This window comes from Solea senegalensis, linkage group LG6, assembly GCF_019176455.1.
Source record: "Solea senegalensis isolate Sse05_10M linkage group LG6, IFAPA_SoseM_1, whole genome shotgun sequence".
In the NCBI taxonomy this organism is placed as follows: Eukaryota; Metazoa; Chordata; class Actinopteri; order Pleuronectiformes; family Soleidae; genus Solea; species Solea senegalensis.
In genome coordinates, this window is record NC_058026.1 from 13,589,851 (window position 1) to 13,601,648 (window position 11,798).

The 11,798-nt window shown below is 41.4% G+C and overlaps 2 protein-coding genes across 2 annotated transcripts; one reads left to right on the forward strand and one right to left on the reverse strand.

Annotated features, from left to right (window-relative positions):
• The first annotated feature begins 1,047 nt into the window (after positions 1–1,047).
• fbxo10 (F-box protein 10) lies at positions 1,048–8,618 on the forward strand. The gene is made up of 11 exons (XM_044028643.1): positions 1,048–1,423; positions 2,401–3,033; positions 3,361–4,176; positions 4,394–4,543; positions 4,862–4,998; positions 5,392–5,462; positions 5,614–5,766; positions 5,872–6,222; positions 6,304–6,614; positions 7,021–7,208; positions 7,486–8,618. The coding sequence occupies exons 2-11, from the start codon at positions 2,449–2,451 to the stop codon at positions 7,664–7,666; spliced, it is 2,943 nt and encodes a 980-aa protein (XP_043884578.1). The 5' UTR covers positions 1,048–1,423; positions 2,401–2,448; the 3' UTR covers positions 7,667–8,618.
• A 34-nt stretch (positions 8,619–8,652) lies between these two features.
• On the reverse strand, positions 8,653–11,752 carry polr1e (RNA polymerase I subunit E). The gene is made up of 12 exons (XM_044028645.1): positions 11,670–11,752; positions 11,182–11,285; positions 11,005–11,081; positions 10,834–10,919; positions 10,389–10,441; positions 10,155–10,299; positions 9,911–10,021; positions 9,700–9,796; positions 9,481–9,611; positions 9,314–9,395; positions 9,078–9,209; positions 8,653–8,818 (listed from the first exon to the last, which is right to left on the reverse strand). Exons 1-12 carry the CDS (start codon positions 11,743–11,745, stop codon positions 8,653–8,655), a joined length of 1,260 nt encoding a protein of 419 aa, XP_043884580.1. The 5' UTR covers positions 11,746–11,752.
• Between the last annotated feature and the right edge of the window lie 46 nt (positions 11,753–11,798).

Genomic DNA, 11,798 nt, shown 5'->3' on the forward strand with positions numbered 1-11,798 from the left:
ATTTGTTTTCAGTATCTCACTACCTCACCCATGCTCTCCATTTATCTAGAACCAGGGTTAATTCCTCTGCCTAAAGTCTGCTGCCATCTACTGTTATGCTTCACTCTGTGTCACCACAGACATGAAAACAAAACACAGCTGTACTAAGAAACACACAGAGAGTCGTGTGGACCTGATAAGCTCATTTGACAATGTTTGAATGTGAGGGACATTTATTTACATTGAAAATGTATACACTACAACTTAAGTTACACATTGTAGGTACTATAGGGGCAGCCTGTGGCCAAGTGGAAAGGGAACTTGGCTTCTAATCTCCCCAGGCGCTACTCAGTGTGGCAGCCCACTGCTCCTAATTCTAGGATGGGTTAAAATGCAGAGAATAATTTCCCTAAGGGGATTAATAAAGTATCTAAAATGAAAAAAATAATTGATGCCAGAGTAACATTTGGAGTAATAGGAACACTGACTTTTCTAAAACTTTTCATAGTGTTTGATTCATTATTATAATCGTTTCTGGTTCTTTTTGCATTTTGTTGTTCTGAAAATAATAGTAAAAGTAAGTATTCCATGGTTGAACTCTTTTCATTTGGTGTTCAACTTTGAGAAATGTAGTATTCTAGTGCTCAAAATGTGTTTAAACGTATAAGTAAGTGGTTAGAGCACAATGTGCAGTTTATTAGCGCAGGGGAATTTGATGCATATGGAAAAGCAATTTTAAATTAAAAAATTCAGAATTAATCTGAAAATCCTGACGTTTTTCTTCGAATTCTGACTTTAATATCAGAGGCCAGGTTTTATTTTATTATTTATTTATTATTTTATCTGGCCCTAATCCTCTTCCGTAGACGCATATTCATTTATAATCCTAATTAATGATTAGTTTATCTGTTAAATGAGGTGTAGAGGTACTTAGTTTGATTGTTTTCAGTTAGTGTCTAACAGTTTTGTGAAACTGGGCAACAGATTCTGGAGACAGAAAAAACGCAACAGCTGTTTTTGTGCCATTGCCGTAAACATCCAATCAATTGCGCACTCGAAATCCAGGCTGTTGCTGCTGCCGGGCGTCTGTGCCATGGTCTGAGCTGCGACACAATGAGAGGCTGATGCAGCTGAGTGACAGGCAGTCATGTTTCAACATGCAGGATGTAAGCGATGAAACATTAGCTGCAGTTATCAAGTCAATCGAGTGTGCTTCCTCTGTTTGAGGGAAAGGATGGACCAGTTTTCTGTTTGTTTTGCCGAGTCTTGCCGTAAACTGGAAGCAAACGTCTGAACTCCATGTCGATGGCACATCTGTAGTCATCATGGCGAGTTGTGAACTCCCGAGGAGGCGACGAGGTCGAAGTCGCAGACATGTAATGCCACATATGTAGCGCGTTCCGAGTGTGTGCTGATTCCTCAAAGTGTGGCAAGTTGGAACAAGGTAAGAATTCACCCTTTTCTCTTCTTATTGGCGTTGTAGCTAACGTTAGTAACGCGGGGTTTGCTAATAACCATCGTTACCACGCTAGCTAACCATAGTTAATGGTTGCTAACTTTCGCCTCAACGCTGCAGGGTTATTTGGAGACGTTACTGGCGTAAACACAAGTATTCACATCAACCGCATCATAATGCTGCTGAAAACACGACATGGGACTTCAACTTGTAGTTCTCCGCGTGTTGTTGAAACGACTCTCTATACCAATTATGATATTAGCTGGTCATATTAGCATTTATAAATTATAAGCGAGGTCGTTTAATTGCGGCTTCATGCATTGTTGTGTTTGTCGTTGCAATGGTAGCGCACGTGTTGGTGTCAAATGTTTCCTTTGTGTGTGTGAACACTTGTATTTGTGCCTCTTCAGGACCTTTTCAGGCATAAACACTGATCTTAATTGTCAGGAGTAGTATCTCTCAGGGGGAATGAAACCTGGTCCCAATGAGGCAGATCCTAATTTCTGTGGTTGGGTTGAGATTAGGCATAAACTGGTTCTGGTTCTGGTTAATCGCTCAAAGAAATTATGTCAATTCAGTAAATTAAAATGTATATTGTTGTACAAAATAAAATATTACATATATTGCAAGTGTTGATTGCTTCTACCATGCTCATAAATACATGGAATGCCATTAATGCACAGACCGTAAACATTTTAGTACTATTTTTCTACATAAAAAGCATATGATTCGTCACCATTTACTAAATCTGGGGGAACAAATAAAACATGTTCACTCATCTCACCACATACATTTACCTCTTCACACAGAGCTAGTTTTAGAGGGGATTTGGACGTAACCTTTCACATTCATTATAGTTCATATTTCAGGTAGATGTAACGGCAAATTTTTTGAACTGGGGGTATGTCATAGCTCAGACGTAAATAACAGACTGCTGGGTTACCTGTGTGTGTGTGTGTTTCCAGGTGTGCCTCCCATCACGCTGCTCCCTAGTTGGTGCCTCTGCTGCTGCCATGGAGGTGGGCAGTCTCCCCGTGGAGCTGTGGAGGGTTATTTTAGCCTACCTTCCGCTCCCAGACCTGGGCCGCTGCTGTCAGGTGTGCCGTGCTTGGCGGGAGCTCATCCTCTCTCTGGATAACACCCGCTGGAGACAGCTCTGTCTGGGCTGTTCTGAGTGCCGTCATCCCAACTGGCCCAGTCAGCCCCATTTGGAACCCCCATCCTGGAGGGAGGCCCTGAAGCACCATGCCCTGGCCTCCCGCACCTGGGCTCAAAATGGACCAGACCATCAATCCTCTGCCTGTCTGCTCTTCTTCCGACGTCGTAAAGATCGTAGGGTTTGGCATGTGGGGCCTGGATGTGAGTTTGAAACCCTCCGTGGGGCTCTTGGGGTGGTGGGGCCGTATGACCGTGTGGTTCTCCATCCAGGAGTGTATGAGGAGCAGGCTGAAGTGGCGCTGAAAGTGCCTGTGGAGTTGGTTGGACTGGGCCGACTAGGTGAAGTGGCCCTGCTGGTGTGTATGGAACAGCAGTGTCCTACTGCCAGGTTGTGTAATCTGGTATTCATGCCACCCTGGTTCTCCACCGTGGTTTACAAGGTGAATTATCTTGATTTCTTTATATATCAATGTCTCACCAAATGTTCAGAGTTAGCTAGCTAGAACTGCTTGTCGAAGTTAACTCAAACCTGTCATACCATTAATCAGTGAATTATTTTGTCTATTAAATAAATAAAATAAAGAATGGAACTTGAGGGGCTGGATTTGGGAGATTATCAATTAACAGTATAATTGTGTGTGTTATATTTCTGATCCCTTATTAAGGTCTACACTCTTGTACATAATCTTAATGTGTAATTGTGTTTTTTTCCTTTATTTTTGCTGAATCTGTCTGATTCCAGTCTTTCTCTCCTTGTTTTGCACTAGACGACGTGGGGTCACGTACAGCTAGATAACTGCAACTTTGAGGGGGTTCAGTTGCAAATCCGTGGCCCAGGGACCTGTCAGGCTCGATTCTGCTCCTTCTCACAGGGCAGCTCTGCAAACTTGCTGGGTGTCGTCCTCAGTTTATTGGACAGCTGTGACTTCTCAGGCAGTGACACAGCTTCAGTGAATGTGGAAGGTCCTCCAGTGTCAGAAAGGAACTGGGCTTGTAAACACTTGGCTTGTCTGGCCAGGACGTTCCCATCATGTGCTGTGTCTAACAGTAGCTCACCATTTGGCCCTGTGGCTGGATCCACTGGTGGGCCTCAACCCCCAGGTAGTAACATTAAAAGGGATCATGTTAGCATAGAGGACTGGCAGAGGAGGACTGGGGTGGATGCATTGGGTCAGGGGACAGTGATTGAAGATGGCTGGAGTGAGGGTGACCACAGTGAGGTAGAAGAGGAAAGTCGCAATGGCGAAAACACCAAAAACCAGTTTACAACGGATTACAAAATCCCATGTGACAATCATGGCCTATCCCATTTACTCAAGCCTCGGGCAGATGGCTCTCTGCCACTGGCCTCCTCCCCGGATCCCCTACCCATGACCCCCGAACCACTCACCTTTGAACAGGAATTAGAAAGGGACCCTGAAGCTCAGATGTTGGCAACAGCCACGCTTGGCTGCATCCTTAGACGCTGCCTCTTCAGGGATGGGAAGGGTGGTGTGCATTTGTCTAATTATGGTCAAGCTCGGCTGGAAGGCAATATTTTCCGTGGGCTGAACTACGCTGTCCGCTGCATCCAGAACTCCACCGTAAATGAAATCATAACAACTTTGTTTTAAACTTTATCGTGATAGTCATAATTTTACTTGTATCATAATGTATTTCATAAGCTCATTGACAAGTAAGTAGCATGCCATTTGAGCAATGTTTCAAGTTAAGTAAGTAGTCTAGATCATGAGCGACTAAGCATTAGTCTCCGTTTCAAACTGTAACTTTAGCTCCCTCATTCTCTGTCATCTACTTCAGATTGTTATGCTGAGAAATGAGGTGTGCGAGTGTCGAGCGTCGGGTGTGTTTCTGCGTCTCTCAGCTGAGGGCCTTATTGCTGAAAACAACATCCACTCGAATGGAGAGGCAGGGCTGGACATCCGGAAAGGGGCGAACCCCATAATTGTGGTAATTGCTGAGCATTTGTCTTTTGAAGTCCACATTTTAAAAGACATAAACAATATCCACATTTCGCAAAATACTCTCAACCAAAAGGGTCATGTGATTAATTGTTGTTTTGAGATCCCACAAAGCAACCTTGTTTTTGTAAACAGTCAAATAACTCAATATATGAGGGAAAGCATTATTTTGCTAACTAAATGACTTGGAGAACACAATTAAAAGTAGTGTATATCAATTAACATTTGATCAGAAATTCCGTAGCACCATATGGTACATTTCCAAATGTAACTGCTTTAAATTTGTTGTTAAATTTTCCTTCTACAGTGCAACAAAATACATGGTGGTTTGCGTTCTGGGATTGTTGTCCTTGGCAAGGGAAAAGGTTCAATTCGGAGCAATTGGATCTATAACAACAAGGAAGCAGGCGTATATATTCTGTTCAGTGGGAATCCTGTGGTGAGGTACATGAGTCTCTACAAATGCCTAACTTCCACAGGAATGTGATGTTTTTGGTGTGTATTTTTTTTCCAGAATGTAGAGGTGTTTCCTTTTCATGAGAACAATACACAGCTACTTTACTGTTACTTCTTTTCGATTTAGCCACAAAAGTCCTTATAACTTATAGTACCAGTGTTAAATTTATTGAAAGAAATACTGACAATCAGCCCTAAATTACCACTTGCCAAACAGTCCTCAAAATACTCTTTCTTCACTTTTGGTGTTGTGGTGCTCGATAACTTCACATGTTTCATATTTAATTATCTCTGTTACTACTTCAGGGTTTTTTTTTGCACATTCGGAACTTGATCAAAATGTACTCCTGTCCTGATCCTATTGTATTCTTTGTCTCATAGTGGAAATCACATCTTCCAGGGCCAGGCAGCTGGGATTGCTGTAAATGAGAATGGCAGGGGGATAATAAAAGGTGTGTACGTTGTTCTGTCCTTCCTGATTTTCTACATCCCATATTTGTAGATTAACATTGCTTTACCATGTACAAAAATTAAAAAGCACATCATGTGTTTTTTTTGTACTAAATGATGTCTTCAATTGAATGCAATATGTTATAATTGCAGAAAATGTGATTAAAGAAAACCAGTGGGGGGGTATAGACATCCGAAGAGGAGGTGACCCCATCTTGAAGAACAACTACATCTGTTATGGCTTCTCAGATGGCGTTGTGGTAGGCGAGAGAGGACGTGGACTTATCGAGGGAAACCATGTCTACTGTGCGTAAATTCTGCCTCATAAACACAACTTTAATGTATTCTGGTCCACACAACTTCTACACAGGTTTTTAATTTCCTCTCTCCTCTTGTCTTTTTTTTCTTCAGGTAATAAAGGCTGTGGTGTATGGGTTATGTCATCCAGCCTCCCACAACTGCTGGGAAACTACATCAATCATAACTGTATGTATGGGCTGGCAGTGTTCTGCAGGAAAGACCCAGAGAATATTGAGGCCAGGGAAGGGAACTGGCAGGGGCAGGAAGGTCCTGGGGGAGAAGGGGGCAGTGGGGAAAGGAGAGGAGTAGAAGGAGGAGGAAGAGAAGGGCAGGAGAACCTTAATGAAGAAGGAGAATTGTTTGCATGGGAAAGTGACCTGGACAGCGAGGATGAGCGTCACTCTGCGCGACGTTCCATCAGTGTGGCACTGGTGGAAGCAAACTGCATGAGCTACAATGGAGGTAATAAGACCCCTTTTGTTTCAAATACAAACACCCACTCACCAACTCTTATGGAACTTCCCTCTGTTTCCCTCTCTGCAGCGGTTGGTCTGTACGTGAAAAGCAGTGAGCCCCTGAATGTTTTTGCTAACCTTGTGAACAATAACCATGGCACTGGAATAGCTGTGCTGCAGAGCAGTCAGCTAACGCGGCTGGTTACAAACTGTGTTCTTGAAAATGGTCGAGCTGGTGTTACAGTGGAGAGAGACTGCAGAGTGGAACTTCGTGGGAACGGAATCTATGAAAACAGCGGCCATGGTGTCAGTTTCTATGGCAGTGGGCAGATTGTAGAGAACGATGTGTTTGGAAACCGAGGATATGGGATTCAAGTCACAGGAAGTGCAGACATCAAGGTGGGGGAACTACAAGACATGAATACAAACTTGCAGACTGATATATATTTATGTTTCCTCACATTCATTCAACAGTGGTAGATCAGTATGATTAAAATTTATATAAAATATCATTGTGCGACCAATGATCACTCATAACTCTAGCAAAAGTTAGTACCAGAACCTGCAAATTAAGATAGAAAAAAAAAAATGAACACTATATAAACTATAACGATTGTTGGCCATTTAATTGGCTGCCCTGTTATGGCATTGTCATGGACACTGGCTAAACGGCAGTGCTGCTGAAAAACATTCTTTGGGAAACACTTGTATAACATTATAAATGGGTAATAATGTATGTAAATATGTAATAATAATACCCTATAATAATCATGGCCTATATCTGAGTGTTTGTTTTAATCTTCAGGTGCTGCGGAACAGAGTCCAACCGGCACATGGCTGTGGCATTGCTGTGGTTGGGCCAGTAAAAGGTGTTGTCCATGACAATCTCTTGTTCCAGGGTCATCCTGGAAACAAAAAAACACTCCTACACATGGATCCAGGCAATGACAACTGTGTACTGCGGAACAACAGTATTCTAAGGCATAATAACAGGTATGTAGAGAATGAACTGGAAGTGCCAGAGTGAGCACATTCAAATGTCGATGACAAAAGGAATTAATCTGACCCTAAAGAGAAGCCTGGTTTCAAAGCTTTATGGTTTGCTCTCAATTTTAGCATGTGAATATGGCTCCAAATGAATGACCATGTTTCTGTTTCTACTGGATGTGTAAATGCTAAGTGTCCTAAATATAAACCATCGCAGGTTTAGCCTTTTTTTGAGAGGACAATTTCCAACTCAAAAATCCCCTTATGTCATTGCATCTTGTAGCTATACATCAGCTCCTCCCTGGGTTTTGGAAAATCCTCCTCCTCGTCCACTGGCCAGCTCTCCCTCCAGCCTCTCCTCGTCCCAGTATCCTTCTCGACTTGGAATTTCCATGACAACCAGGATCAGCGCCACAGTGGAGAGTGGCTGCCACAGTGGAAGCATGTTCTGCTCCATACTGTGAATACTGGCAAGCACTTACTTTTAAATATTAAGGACTTTCCTAAGAGGTCAGCATCGGGTCACTTTTAAACTGGCATGTTGTCATATTTTTGGACATCTTTAGAGACAATCCTGGAAATGTTGGGGGTAGATGCCACCAGGAAGTAAGAAGCTGCACTGAGCATCACCACTAAATATCCACTTTTCGCTATGTTAAACTGGCTTATTTTGTAAATCTGAAAGTAGACATGCAGTGCAGTGTATTGTTGTAAATTAAGTACTAGACAAGCATTGTTGATCCTACATGCCAATACTAAAGCTTTAACTGTCATTTTGTCTTTCACGTCTAAATTCCTCATATTTATGTACAGAACTGCTGAAAACCTTGTTTTGTCAGTTTGCTTCAGAGACTCGTCTGTTAGGAAGTGCACATATTTTAAGTCAGGAGTCAAAGGCATCATTGATGCCAGCTTCAAACATGCTGCAAAGTAAATTTGTGCCTTGTTTGACTTTTTAATCGGTCAGTGATTGTAGCTAGGTAATGAGTTGTCATAATGTGAGGTCTATATGCAAAGAAAAAGAGCCAAACTTAAGCTGCTGTCTCTGGTGTTTCCTGGTGGGTCTGTGTTTTTGTAACAAATACTTAATGTTTTTTAAAAAGTGGTTCAGCTTTGCCCTCTTGAAAAAAAAATTACAGGACAATTTATCATTCCAAATGTATCAACATGCTGTACAGTGACATCTACACAGACTCACCTGGTAATAGTAACTTATCAAAGGAAGAATTTGTTCAGTGTGTGCAATATGTGATGTCTACAAATGTGCCTCTGTTTTATCTGTGGACACTAGATGTTTTCTCATCTAGAATCTGTTTACAGCTCACCACTCTGCTTTTTTGTATCTGCATTTATTAATAACATGTAAACCCAAAGGTCACCATTTTGTTTGTCAACAAAATACATTGATGAACAGTTCTCTTATGATCCAGTTTTTTCTTGTAATGGTACTTCAGTGCATTTTCTTGCGTTTACGCCTTTCTGTGGACTGATCGTATTTGACCAGAGGTAGAAGAAGAGATGCCTCCTTGTGTTCGTCTCGCAGTACAGCCTTGTCAGCTTTTGCCCGGGTTGGTCTCATTAGGGTCAATCCCATTGACTTGGCAATTTCTATCACCCTGCAGGGAATTAAATGAATTAGTTATACCTGCAATGCTCTTCAAATTAGTACCTGATCTTTACATGCATGATATATTATTATTTTTCACTGGAAAAGTACAGTTAACCAGAAATATGGAGCATAATCTGTTATAATTATTAAAGTAATAATTAAAATTATGTAATTAGCAACATTAATTCAATGCAAATGTAGCATAAAAACAGTGTTACATTTAAAAACATTGCATAATACTTAAATTTGCACATGAAAATGCAGACCTGGCCTCTGTGATTGACAGATCACGGTGCAGTAATGTAAGGTCCACAGTCATGTTACCCATGTGCAGCAGCAGGGCCAGGGAATAAGCTGCTAATTTGGCTCGCATTGATGATGACACAATGTTCAGGACCCTAAAAGGTGAAATGCATGTGTTTGTACATGACAGAATAGTCAAATAATAATGTAAATATTTTTTCAAAATGTATCAATGTATGTAAAAGTTCTGCCATCATACCTGCGATTGCTGAAAGACTCCACAGTGAATGTTCTGAACAGTTTGTTCTGAATGATTCGTGGGCAGCCTTCCTCCTGCCCAACTGCACAAGTAGATCACCATTAGTGTCAATCCCAGAAGAACATGTGCAGGAACAGACTATATGATAAACGCAAACAACTACTCACACTTGCGAGTGATGCTCTTCTGTCGCGCAAGTTTCAAGATCAGAGAAAGGTAAAAGGCACATCGTACTATTTTATCTCTGGCATCATCTAGTGTAGGCATTTTCTCCAGGTGCTTCAGAACACACAAATTCCTTAAAACGTACAAACAACGGTGAGAACAAAAGAAAACCAGCAACTTCATAGTATGTCTCAGCAAGTCTGAGCTGTTTGTTACCCTACCCTCCATCATCTCTCATCTGCTGCAACTCCTCAGGTGTGAGTGCTGCCATCTTAGAGCCAGCCTCCTCCAAAGCATCAAACTCAGCTGGACTCAGGACTGTGGATATTGATTAAAGATGGAAGTCCAAACAAACAAATCCAGCTCTGATTTTAGGTGGTGGTCTACCTTTTAACGCAAGTATCACGCACAAAGAAAATACAAAAAGGATACGATCATCAAATGAGTAGACATTCTCAGGTTTGTGTGCGTTTCCATTGCATGGAGGCAGATGGAGAGCCAGATCTCCTTGGGCCTCTGTCTCAGCAACTTCTTGTTGCAGCGCTGCAGATAAGGAATTAAAACATTATGAGAAACAAACGGGCAGAGGGAAAAAATGCAAGATGGGAACTCAAGCATCTACATGTAGAAATTTGAGTTTAGAATTAGGTGTTTTTTCTGCCTTCTTGTTGCTTACCTTCCAGACCCTTTTGGTCAATCACAGTGCTGGCAGCCTTAGCCACTGCTTGGTGCAGGGTATCACTTCCCACCTGATTCAGCCTGCGGGAGCTCAAAGCTCTCTTCTGTTTGTTGGTGCCAAACGCTTCAATCAACGAGTCAACCTAAAAAGAAAATGTGACGAACGAATACGACATTATCACCAAGATAATTGTTGTTGTAGTCCAGTCTTCTCTTGTTCTAGAGACAGTACCTTGTCTCTGAAGGTTTGAGTGGTGTCCTGGGATGTTGTAGTGTCCATCTCCCCTGATGGAAATATAGCAAATGCAGAAATTATGAACTGAAAATGTTGAGTCAAAACTAAATAATTACACAGTTTCCTTTTAAAAGATGATCTTGAGGTGGTTAAATGACGATCTGGTTGTTTTGTCAAAGGCATGACTGGGGAAATCTTATATTAATATTTATGTAATAAAAAGGATGTAAGAAAATCAAAGAGGGATGATCTGTTAGTGTGAGGTGTCATATCTGATATGGAGTCAGAATCTATCGATGGTCTGAATAGCGTAAACTTGTTATCAAGACGAATGTGTGTCACATACTCTTATAACTAATCACCATGGTAATGTTCCTTGGGTTATGAAGACGCATTAGAATTTAATGTTCTTTTCACTTTGGTCATCAAGGAAATGTCTTACCTGCTATAACAGGTTGCATATTAAAGAGCTGAGCACTGTGCACCTCCATCTGCATGGTCTTTTTGTTCAACACACCCACATAATATCTAAACAGACAACAAACACATTCTTCTCAATTCCAATCACAGTGGTCAAAGTCCAAATTCCTCAAAATAAACTACATTCACCAACCTGCAAAGGTTATTGCATTTCAGTGACTCCGCTCCAAAATTATTCCCAACATAGCTTAGTCTATCTGATTCAGCAACCTAGACAGAAACATAGTAACACAGTGGTCATCCTATAGATGAGAGATACAATATAAACACATGACACAGAGGATGAAAGTGGTCCTGTGGTCTTCCTCACCAATATCTGTCTGTTTTTCTTTCTGGGATTCTTCTTATCTGCACTCCTGTACATTGAAAAGTCCAATTTGTCTGCATTTTTGATGCTGCCATTTGAAAAGCGGACTGTGAAAAGAAAGAGAGAAACAGTAAGGAGTCAACAGCTGTGATTCACACCAAACTACTTTTTTAATCAAAGACGCAGAAACTCCACTTGTCCCAACAACGCCCTTCTTGCCCAAATATATTCGGTAGTCACAGATAATATAGTGTACAGTTTATGTTGTCCATTCATATTCATGATGTTAAGTAATATCATATACATTTGATATAAAATGTTTGACATGCGTCTCTGGGCGACGTTATTTTTGTGCATTGAGCGCCTCTCGCCCACGTGTTCAATACAAACTGGTGTTTAAAATTGAAAAATAATCAGACGCTATTTTACTGGTTAGATAAAAAAAATAAACATCTCCTCTAAAAGACTCCAAGAAAGTGAGGACAAGTCACCTATAACTGCTTTATCGTCTTCTCTTTCGTCTCCACAGCAGACGAGCGAGCAGGAGCCAGCCATGTTTGTTGACATGTGTCGCTTGTTGTTCTTCTTCTTCTCTTTAATTTGAATGGCAATTGGCTTAA